The sequence below is a fragment of the Lycorma delicatula genome, chromosome 10, assembly GCF_047948215.1.
Source record: "Lycorma delicatula isolate Av1 chromosome 10, ASM4794821v1, whole genome shotgun sequence".
NCBI classification, from domain to species: Eukaryota; Metazoa; Arthropoda; class Insecta; order Hemiptera; family Fulgoridae; genus Lycorma; species Lycorma delicatula.
In genome coordinates, this window is record NC_134464.1 from 58,671,415 (window position 1) to 58,683,456 (window position 12,042).

A 12,042-nucleotide genomic window follows, 5' to 3' on the forward strand; every position below is an offset into this window, starting at 1 on the left:
GTATATTAACTAATTAAGTGCAGTACTTAAATCTCAAAAATGTTTATCCTTTTTGTAATCTATGTAATACTGACTGATGCTTCATACATGTTCAGCAAGGAAATGACGATGTTATTCAGTTTCTTAGCTTATCCTAAGATAATTTTCAAGACTAAGTGTACTTGAAATTACATGAGAAAAACATTTTCTTTAATCAAATGTTCTTTAAGTCACCTTTCAATTTTATCATGATTACATTTACAGATTCCTGTACTGTAAATATAATTATTATATTATTATAATATTATTATTCACATATTATTCAATATGTGAAACTTTTGACAGTCCCTAACACTGGGGAATATGTAAATTGTTTCCAAGATAAAAGAACAATTTTACTGTAGATCGTTATTTACCAGTTTACTGTTTGTTACATGTTACTATCATAGATTTTGAAGATAAATGATTTAGCTACTCAATTGTCCAATGATATAATGATAGTTTTTTCAACTATTTAACCAATTTGCAGAAAAATGTTTTTGTCGAAATCTAAAATTCTGTTTAGTTCTCCATTTATTTTATGGATAGATTGCCATTAGTTTTTAATTTTATTATGAGCTACATCCTACAAAATAAGTGAAATTTCTAATGCTGTTTGGATATACCTTCACTTGTATTATCTTCTGTGAAGTAATGATTGTATATTGACCTAATCAGTATTGTATTTTATGTTTTTGTATCGGTAAACATAAATACACATTAAGTAATGAAAATATGTAAGCTCTTTTAATTTATAAATTAAGCTTTCTTAATTCTAGCACATCTGTTGAAGCCCTGTACCTAATCTGAATTTTTTCTCTACTTCATTCGAGTATTTATAATATACAGGAAAAAATCTTACTTTTGTGATAAGATTAAATAGTTGTGTTTAGATATTTTACTTCATTAACTGCTTTTTTGTTGAATTGAAAAAATAACTTTTTCAACAAATTTTATATCCATTTGTGTAAATAATCATATTTTATTTTTGAAATTTAAAAATATTTACGTTACTGCTATTTTTATATATTTTTCTTATTTTTATGTATTTTTATTATTTTTAGTGAAAGTGTCAACAAATCATTAGTGAAAGGCTCTCAAATCATTAACAAGTATGTCTACTTTTTAAGTGCAGTATTTTTATTTCTTAAATGTTCATGCTTTACATAATCTTAATAATACTGATTGAAGGTTCATAAGTTTTCAGCAAAATAACTGATCTTTATTCATTTTCTAAGCCCATACTAAGGTAATTGAACAAATATTTACCTTGAAGTACATCAAGAAAATATCTATTACCTGGTTCGGTTGTTGCCAAAATTTTGAAAACATTTTAATGATTCATAAATAAAATGACTGCTTACTATTATTATCTGATATGTTAGTCGAACTGTAATTTGATCGTCATATATTCAAAAATCTTCAGTTGAAGCTATATACAGGCTGGAGTCCTGTAAACATAAGCTCTCTTATTACATGACTTTGTATTCTAAAACTCAATGCAACTCTACCTTACTGTTGACAGGAGAGGTAGTAAGATCAGATAGCAATCTATAACAACCCAGAATTAAAAAGATATAAACTAATGCCCAACGTGCAGCCTAATTGTCAATGGAAATTAGAATTCACTTGCTTTTGCAGTTTAAATCAGTACCATTTCATTACACTGATTTACACGCCTTATATGCAATGCTACAACTCTTAACCTGATAAGCTACTGAAAAGCTATAGAATTCTTATCAAGGCTTAACAATAAAAAACTCCTTATCTTGATACTATATATATTCCCACCCCTGCCTGTCCACTATACTGGGTGGTTAAAATATAATAAGGAGGTTGAAAATTGCTATTATCCATTTTAAGGTTACCTTAGCCCTTAGATTTTTCTTTCATATCAAAGGAACTGCTGCTGACTACTATAGAGTAATCCCTAGTGTCTCTTTCTTGAACTAATATTGGGTGTTGTTTTAAACATTGTTCAACATCTCCAACTTTATACAGACCAACTTCCATTGAACAAGATCAATATGATCGTATGCATAGCATTTTGTGTGAAATCTTGGAAATACTATTATTTTTCTACCATCTTCCGTGGTTGTTCAGTAACACAATGCTCAATCTTTTCTTTTTATTCTGATTAGTAGTTTGGTTTTTAATTAACATTTTCACATCCATGTATGGTTACTACTTACAACACTGAGTATGTATGTGTCTGATGAGTTGCTGTTTAAGAAGTCGTAAATGATCTACAAATTGCAGTTCTGCCTTCAAATCATCTGTGATAGACTTATCATGAAGTTTGTGAAAGGAGGGTCCAAAACAACTCACAAAGCAGCATGAACAAATGCCCTTTGATAACTGACCAAAATTTGACTTGCTGTGATAATGTAGGTGGTGATGATGCTTTATTGGACAGAATCACTGGTAACAAAATATGGGTCAACCATTTCAAGCCAGAGAGAAAACAGCATAAGGTATAGAGCTATCCTCTCTATAATTCTGTTCTACCTCCTTCATACTATCACTTGTTTGCCTGCCTTTGAGGAAGCAGTGCAGGTTGCACTACTACAAAAAACATATATACAAAAACCATGTTAGTTACAAAATACATTTTTTTTAATAAATCATAAAGAAATGTAGTGTTGGCAACTCATGCAGTGCTGGAAAAAAAGCAATAAAAATCAATGGGAACTATATTGAAAAATGAATTTTTTTATTTTTAATAAAATTAAGTTTTTAGCTCCATTATGGATAATTATTCACTCACTTTCGCATATAAATTTTTTAATAGAATGGTACAAGTGTTTTTGAATAGCTGTGTCTAATATAGAGTATACTTTTGTATTAATTTCCGGATAAAAAATTCATTGTTTTACTTATTAAAGCAAGCAAACTGACCAAAGGTCTTGACAAAATTATAATCTACAAAGCTTAAATACTTGAAATCTGAATGAATTTCCAGCAAGTAAAACAAAATGATCCAGAATAAGAATTGAGTCACTAAAAATTTACGTACATCAATAATTATGGTAGCATATATGGTTATCTGGGTTCAAGCTTCGAGTACCACCTGGAAGCCATGTTTAAAACAAATTTCTTTTAAAAACAAAGGTTAATACAGAAGGCAAAAGTTCTTACAAATTTTGTATCATTACTAATTACTATACATTAATAATAAAAAAACATTAATGATTTCGCTATTATATCCCTACAATAGGGCTATATTTTGGGTAACCCTATTATAATCAATTTAATTTATTATTTTTATATTTTCATTCTGTTGTGTATATAATGCTTTATCCTAATTACTAACAATGTGTTTTTTTCTGTTTGCCATTTAGATCACCTGCTATCAATCACAATAATAGTAATGAGACCAATAGTTTCATGATGCATTTATCATTACTATCCGTTGCCAAATTAAATGAAGACGGTTATTTATATTTTGATTTTGAAGAAACCAGCAGAACTGAAGAGGATTTAAATGTAAGTTGGTTATTTTTTTAATTTTATACGTACATTTTTTTTATAAGCATATTATTATTAAATGATCACTAGTAAGAAGAGCTGAAGAAATTTGATTTATAATTGAGTGTTTGTGTAATTTTGTTTGGGCCATTTTTTACTAAAATAATTTATTTATTATCTAAATTATTGTTAATGTAGTTAGAATTCAAATTTAATTATAATTAAAATTATTTTAAGTTCTAATAAAGTGATTTTTTTAAAATATAAGTGAATGAAATTTTATGCATATTTAAGTAGTAATTGGTTGGTTCAGTTTTTTATTTTTTTATTTATCATTATCATACTTATTTTTATTTTAGTAATTTCCTTTCCACTCATTTATATAGGCTGGTAGTATTTCTTCTGATACAACATCTCTATTGTTTATTTGCATATTCGTGGTATATAAATATGTTTAGATGTAATAATTTTTAGGTTATCATTAGTTGTTAACTGTTCATTGTATACTTGCTTAATACTACAAAAGTTCAAAACTTTTAGTTTAATTTATGAACTATCAAATCATTATCTGGTGTGAACAGGATTTTCTCAATCTTAGAAGTGGTACACTCTGCCTAATAGATAACCAGTTGCTGCAAATAACAGAAATTCTGAAATGCTTTTGTCTGTTCTGTTTTGTATTAATTTCATGTATCTGCAAAGTAAGATTCAAAATATTTGATTTTTAACAAAATTTGCTTAATTAAAGATTTTATTTTTACGATTATAAAAAAATATTTTTTAAATTAATATTTTTATGAAAATTAACAAAAAATGAATTGCACACTTATACTAACAATATTCCAGTGTTGGCAATGTATATCTATACAGATGTAATAAACCCACCTGCTGTTCTTTTGTGTTTTGATGTACGTGAGGACTGTGTAAGTCATTCATGCAAGAAGTGTGGCTAGAAAATTGGATCTTGCATTTTCAGATTATGTTGGTAAATTTTCAGTGTGTGTGTGTAGGCTCCTTGTTCAGATTTTACAGTAATCATCATCAGTATTCTTTCGACATAAAAAGCAGTAAATACCATTATGATTGGCATATGTGTGGATTTTAATCATTGAAGTACCATTTTGTAAATTATTACTTATTATTACCATAATCAAATTATTTTGCAAATCTTAGCATCACTAATATTTTAATGTTTTATTAATTCATTAATATAACAATTTTAATATTGTTCTGTTACAGGACCATGTTGACCAGAGTGCAAAAAGATCATATAAATCTCGTCAAGATCATAATAAAAAACATAAAGGTAGATAGATATTTTGATTGGTTTTCTTACACTAGCATTGCAGTTTGTGTTTAAAGATTATAATTCTTTTTTCTTTAGAGACAATTGCTTTATCTGCATTTGGTATTAAATATCTCTGGTAAATAAATATTGAGACTGTGCGGTTGAATGTAATAGGTACTTGGACATACAAAAGTATTAAATACATTATGAAAACCTAAATGTTCACTCTAATCAAGTGAAGGAATCTTAAGTTATATAGAAAGATAAGAAAATCTTTATTGAAAAATCTTAATATACTTTTATGGAAAATAGGGGACTATTTTTCAAATGACTATTGTACATTGGATTTATTTGAAAAAATATTTAAATCTAATTAAAAAATATAATTACTTCTAAACAGACTTGAATTACCACTACTTATTTCATCACAAAATATTAATTCTATCTAATTAAAAAATATATAACAAAATTTTGTTTTTTGTGATTGTTAACAGCTGATAATAATCCATCCAGTTTTTCAGTCTTTTGAAAACATTCAAGTTTTCTGTCATTATTATTATTATTATTATGCTTTTACGGCCAACATGGGACCACTTAAGTCAATTTTAGTTGGATCTTTTCTGAGAAAAGTGTGTTATTTTACTCTTTCGAGCTGCCCAGTATTTCTTCATCCGTTCAGATCTTGCTTTCTTTTCTTCATCCGTAAACACCCTCTTCGTTGTATTTTGTCGTTTGTCTGTCTTTTGTTTAAATCTAATGCTTTTATCTTTTAGCTTTGTAATTTTTCCAGTTTTATTCTGTAGGTCAGTCAGGGAAATTCCCAATTCTTTCATATCTTCTCTAATTTCTTTGACCATCCTACTTCTAGCTTTTGGAACAAGAGCTTTTCAATGATATTTCTTGACAGTCTTGTTTGCGGTGTCCTTATGAGATGACTGAAGAAAGAGATTCTTTTTTTCCGCATAGTATCAGTAACGGGCTCTATTTCTCGATACACCACCTCATTTGGCACAATCCACCATTGGCCTTCTTTTTGGTGTTTTTTATTGATACACGTTCTGACAATTCTCCTCTCTATTTTCAGAATTTTTTCAATTCGGTTTTTCTGAGTGATTTTGAAAAGGGTCTCGCTTCCGTAGGTGACTTCTGGCTGTACTACAGTTTTATAATGTTTAAGTTTTGTTTTAGCAGAAAGGCATTTTTTGTTATATGTTGACCAAGTTAATTTTTGGGATTTAATCATTTTATTTGTCCTGTTTTGCCATGTCACTTTTTCATTTAAATTATAAGTTATTATTTCCCCTAGATATTTAAATTGTTTTACTATTTTAATTTTCTGATTGTTTACCGTAATGTGCTCTATTACCAGAGGATCTATGGCCATTAGTTCAGTTTTTTCGAAAGAGATATGAAGCCCTATCTTTTGTGCTAGGTTTTGAAGGCTCATGATTTGTGTTTTGGCTTCTTGAATATTATTTGCTAAAAGAGCGAGGTCATCTGCAAATCCTAGGCAATTTAGTGTGATGGAGTTTTTCTTAGTACCCATTTTTACATTTTTGGGATTTATTTCATACCATTTTCTCATGACAAATTCAAGGGCGCAGTTAAAAAGGAGTGGTGAGAGGCCGTCTCCTTGCCTCAATCCAGTTTTTATGTAGAAGGGTTGAGAGAGTTCACCTCTGAATTTCACTCTGGACTGGGTATTGGTTAAAGTTAATTTTATCATGTTTACGAGTTTAGGGTGAAGGCCCAGGTTTCTCAGAATATTCAGCATGGATGGTCGGTGTATACAATCATAGGCCCTTTTAAAGTCGACGAAGGTGATTATTAGTTGTTTTTTCCGTCTTTTATATAAGTCCATCATAAGTTTTAGGGATATTATTTGCTCCGGGCAACCTCTCCATGGCCTAAATCCCCCTTGGTATTCCCCAAGTTCCAGTTCAAGTTGGTCTTTGCATCGGTTGTATATGATTCTCGACAGGATTTTGTATGTGCAATCCAGGAGAGATATGCCTCTGTAGTTTTCAGGATTAGTTTTATCCCCTTTTTTATGTAATGGATGGATGAGGGCTGTGGTCCAGTGTTCTGGAAGTTTTTCTTCGTTCCATATTTTCACGAGGCATAGATGTAGGGAAGTTTTGACTGAATAAACTGATGAGTGTTTCCAGAGTTCTGCGAAAAGCTGGTCTTCTCCGCTTGCTTTGTAGTTTTTTATTTCATTTAAGGCTGCGAGAACTTCTTGAATTGTTGGCGGGTTGATATGTACTGGTGAAGTTTTAACTGGAGTTTCAGTGTCAATCTCAAAAAGCTCTGGGGGGTCATCACAGTTGAGGAGTCTATTGAAGGTTTCTGCCAAAATTTCAGCATTTTCTTTATTGGTGTGGGCCATATTTCCTTTTTTTCCTCTCAGCATAAGGGTGGGTGGTTCATATCTTTGAAGAGCCTGACCAAAAATGTTATAATAGTCTCGGAAATTAGTTTTCTTGGAACTTTCTTCTATTTGCTGAATCAGTTTTTTTGGGCTTGTTGTTTGGTTCCTCTTATAATTTTCTGAGTTATTTTCCTTTGTTTGGTGAATTCATGGTTAGATTCTTCAGTTTTCTGGGTTTGGTGGTTGATCCAAGCCCGGTGTCGGCCTTTGACTGCTTTGTCACATTCTTCATTCCACCATTGGTGTTTTTTTCTTGGGTTTATAGGGGCTAGTTCTTCAGCTATTTCTTTCAGTTGGGATGTCAGTTCTTTTAAATTATTAGTTAATTTGATTTTTTTTTTTGTTTCTTCAAAGATGGCATTGTTTATTAATTTATGTGGATCATAAGCTCTTTTGTTTTTAGGTTGGGATTTTTTCTTTTTATGCGAGGTGAATTTTATTTTAACTTTAATTAAGTAATGGTCCGATCCAGTACCTGTTCCTCTCAATCCGGTCCTGTCTTCCGGTCCCAATCTTCCTCTCGATCCGGTCTGTTCCTCTCAAGACTTTTACATTATAAATCTCCTTGTGATAATTCCGGTCCATGCAAACATGATCCAGTTGCCATTCTCCTTTTTTCCAATCTGGGTGTTTCCAAGTCTTCAATTTGTTTGGTTTTCTCATAAAATAGGTGGATTTTGAGATCATATTATGGTTTCTGCAAAATTCGACAAGTCTTTGGCCGTTCTTGTTAGTTTTCTTTTGGGCAGGCCATTTTCCGATAATATCACGATATCTTCGTTCTTTACCAAGTTGGGCATTAAAGTCCCCTATTAAAATCTTCGTGTGGGTCTTATTTATGTTGTTTGCAGTTTGGTCAAGAAGTTCCCAGAATTTGTCCATCTCTTCTCTATCTTTTTTAAGATTGTTTTTGTCATTGGTGGGAGCATGGACATTTATTATGGTGTAGAATTTATTGGCTGATTTTAGGGTTAAGGTTGAAATCCTGGGGGGAGTAAGACTTAAATTCTACGACTGAGTCAATTATTTTAAGTTTGATTGCAAATCCTGTTCCGAACTGTGGGCAATTCTTCATCACACGTTTCCCGGGGATTCCTTTGTAAATTCTGTAACCCTGAGATTCAAACGGCTCTCGATCGGTGTTTCTCATTTCTTGAAGTCCTGCGATTAGGATATTTTGTTAGTCCATTATGTCTGTTAGAGTTTTTAGTTTGCCGGGTTGAGTTAGAGAATTAATGTTGTGAGTGGCAATGTAGTTTATTTGCTTGTGTCTTATCCTCAATTTTGAAGTTGTGTTGTTTTTGGGTGTTTCCAAACGCTCCGATTCATTGTTATCTTTTAAGCAGCTGCCCACCGGATCCGAGTGCAGCCTTCTCTGGTATTTACCAGACGGTGGATTTTTTCTTAAAAGACCTTCCATATTTGACTTTCAAAGGTAAGTCAGCCTTGGGTGGGAATAAATTCCCGAGTTACAACTCTGGATGTGATCCAGAGAGGTGATTCCGATTTAGTTCACCAGTAGAAATCTCCACGTTTCGATTGGTTATCCAGACGAACCAACGTGGAGGCGCAAACCGATTTTTTTTAATTGAGATTTTAAGTATGGAGAAAGTTTAAATCGGTTCCGAAATCATTTCGTCCTTTTCTGTCATTATATCAGTTAAATTTGAAAAAAAATTACAGAAAAATAATTTTTTCCAATATTATTAATATACTAAGGTGTACATTGAAAAATGTTGATAAAAAATAACCCATAAGCGTTTGTTTTAACACACAACAAAAAAAAGCAGCCCAATTTAAAGAAAAATAATGTCCTATATTTAATACGATTCGTTATAAATATTACAATTTATAGCCATATTTACAGCCATAAGCCACCCTGTATTACTCTTTCACCAAAGAAATTTGTCAGAAGGTCCATTGTTGCTCTTGCGTGTGACATATGGCCCCATCTTGTTGAAACCACGAATCTCATTTAAATTTTCAATAACTGTTACAGTTTCTTGGTAGAGGTCTACCTTAAGAGTGTTTTCAAAGAATAAGGAGCCAGTTATACTTCCCCTGTAAATTGCACACCACACACCAGTTTTATGTGGGTGTAGAAGTCATTAATAGATGAGTGAGCATCATCTATCTAAAAATCACAAATCTATCTAAAAATTACATTATTTGTTTAAATTACATTTTGTTTAAATCACATAAAAGGAATTTTATCTTCTAAGAATGAATAGCTCATAATAAAAAATATAATGGATAAACTACCAGTATTTTTATAATTTTTGGAGAAGATTCATTAACATAAGTTTTTTTTTTTAGGTAAACCGTACTCTAGAACATCAAAAAAGTCTTCAAAAAATGCTGGCCAATCTGTACAAACAAATACATTTTATCTTTGCCCTAAAAAGTTGTCTAATACAAGTACTAACAGTGAAGATGATTTTATATTTAAAAAACCTCAAGTACCACCAAAAAGAATCATCAGAAAAAAGAAAAATAGGAAGGAGTAAGAATATACTAGGAGTATGACTAAAGTAAGTAATATGCTAGTTGAATATTTATAAATAAAGTTAATAGCCGAAGCAGGTTCTAATAACTGTATGCATTATATTAATACTACATGACTGTGCACAAATAATGGGATCTTATGTCTAAAAAAAAATCAATTTTCATTGTATGATGGTTTTATTACCTTGTAATCTTTCTCTGTTGAATGCAATTTGTTGCACAATTATCAGTTCAAGATTAAAAACAATACTGCTAATTACAAACAAGTAAGGGTTAAAAATTAAAGAAATCTTTTGTTTAAATATATCTTTAATTGGTTTAAAGATTTTTGTTTCTTTAATATTACTGTCAAGAATTAAATCCATCTGATTATTTAGGTCCCCTCAAAATAAGGTTTTTGTTTGTTTCTTTTTTTGTTTTTCTTTCAAATCTTCATTTAATTATGCTTGTACAACACAATGCAGTACATCCTTATAAGTATCAATATTGGCATTAATGTATTTCTGTTTAATCAACCGTAATATACCATCAGATGCAATTCCATTATGACCGGTAAAGAGAAACTTAAAAAAAAAAATTTCTTATTTCTTCCAGTTTTATTTGCTAGTCAAGGTATCGTAAGATTTTACTGTTTTTGTTTCGGTCCACACAGTTATCAGCAAAGAGCCGTAATTCGTCAACTTTTTTTATTTTCTTAATAATAATGCAATGTACTTGAAGAGAAGAATTCGAATATAATTCCCCTCATCTACAATGACCAAACACTACTGACCTAATCCTTCATTATAGATACTAAAAAGGCTAATTTTTTTCACAGATGTAAAGTATGCAATATCTATCATTTGTGATGATGGATAGCTTAGTTTCTGTCTGTAATCAAATGATAGAACTGATTTTACTATTCACATGTGCTTTTGCAACCTTAATATGATAAATTGAGTTGTGGCTTTGTCCATCTCTAATTTTTTTTTATCAGACAATTATGAGCACAATATATTTGCCTAGTATTCATTTAGCACATTTTAGAAAAATCATATGATTTCATTTTTACTGCAAAGGGCACTGCTGTTTGCCACACCTGATAGAAACTATATTTTCCCATCGGTGTCCACATTACCACAGAACAGGATTGTTGATATTTTCTTTAACCGCCAGCGTTCGTTTCATATGTAGGTAATTGCATCACTAAATAATTTTTGATGCTTGGAAGCCTATCCTGCAAGGGAATTGCATGTTTCTCTGCAAACAACATAGTAATTTTAACTACAGCTATGATATCTTATAAAAAACTGAATAATGAAAAGAAAATGAGTAATGAGTATTATTTGCCATTCTCAAACTTATCTAAAAAAGAATTCTTTGCTAGAAACATAGAGAAATAACATTTTATAAATAAAGTCGTGCAAAAAAATTGAAAAAAGTTACAAATATTCATCCATCATGGAGAGTTGTTTTTTAATGTGTTCATCTACTGATGACTGTCTTCTCTTGTTGTCTTATACATTAGCAAACATTGTTGTTTTTCTTCTTTTGGTGTAAAAAACCAAATACAAGATATTACGTTCTTGTGTAATTTTTAGGTGGATAAAATATCATGATTGGTAATACTTTTTTAAATGATTGCTTTCTCATATAAATGAAAATCATGAATTTATTATTAAAATGCTGAAATAGAAATCTGTTTTTTATAAATGATAGTATATCATACAAAACCGCCATTCAAAACAAGCTACTAAATCATTAAGACCAGCATTTATTTAGTCATATTATTTTGCTATATATTATTGTTTAATTGGAACAAAATATATATATACAGTTTGTGTAAAATAATAAATGATGAAAAAAGAGTAAAAATGATGTAAAAGAGTAAAATCAGTTTGTGCTTAACAAAGCGGTATTATGGATTATGTTAGTGTATAGTTTTAACCTATCATAAGAAGCTTAACTATTACTATAAATAACTCTTGTTTGTCATTTACTTTTCTTTTTTTTAACTCTTGTTTTCTTCTTTTTTTTCAGTTTTAAGTAGAGATTTCATCAAATATAACTAGAAAAATTAAAACCTTAATAATTTTTAAAATCATCAAAATTAAACTCTGTGGCTTCTTCTACTGCTACTACTAATGGATAACTTATTATAATTAGAGGAAAGGCTAAGTGCACTAGGCCTACATGGGATAGCACTATAAAAAAAAACACGCCAAATCCTGTACCTCAAAGGTGTTGTGGAAATCAGCTACCAAAATAGACTAAACACAAATTTTTGTACTTCATATAAAGATGATTAAGATGGTAAAGATGATTCTGGTATAATATTTGAAATAGAGTTCTT

At 30.3% G+C, this 12,042-nt stretch overlaps 1 protein-coding gene across 1 annotated transcript; it reads left to right on the forward strand.

The window, feature by feature from the left end:
• Positions 1-3,396: 3,396 nt before the first annotated feature.
• On the forward strand, positions 3,397-12,042 carry LOC142331771 (uncharacterized). The gene is made up of 4 exons (XM_075377860.1): positions 3,397-3,504; positions 4,726-4,792; positions 9,522-9,736; positions 11,730-12,042. Exons 1-3 carry the CDS (start codon positions 3,406-3,408, stop codon positions 9,710-9,712), a joined length of 357 nt encoding a protein of 118 aa, XP_075233975.1. The 5' UTR covers positions 3,397-3,405; the 3' UTR covers positions 9,713-9,736; positions 11,730-12,042.

Bases quoted from the DNA above. Each gene is read 5' to 3' on its own strand.
- LOC142331771 (XM_075377860.1), top strand. From the start codon at position 3,406: ATGATGCATTTATCATTACTATCCGTTGCCAAATTAAATGAAGACGGT. The intron at 3,505-4,725 runs GTAAGTTGGTTA...GTTCTGTTACAG, and splicing joins GAACTGAAGAGGATTTAAAT to GACCATGTTGACCAGAGTGC. The intron at 4,793-9,521 runs GTAGATAGATAT...TTTTTTTTTTAG, and splicing joins TCATAATAAAAAACATAAAG to GTAAACCGTACTCTAGAACA.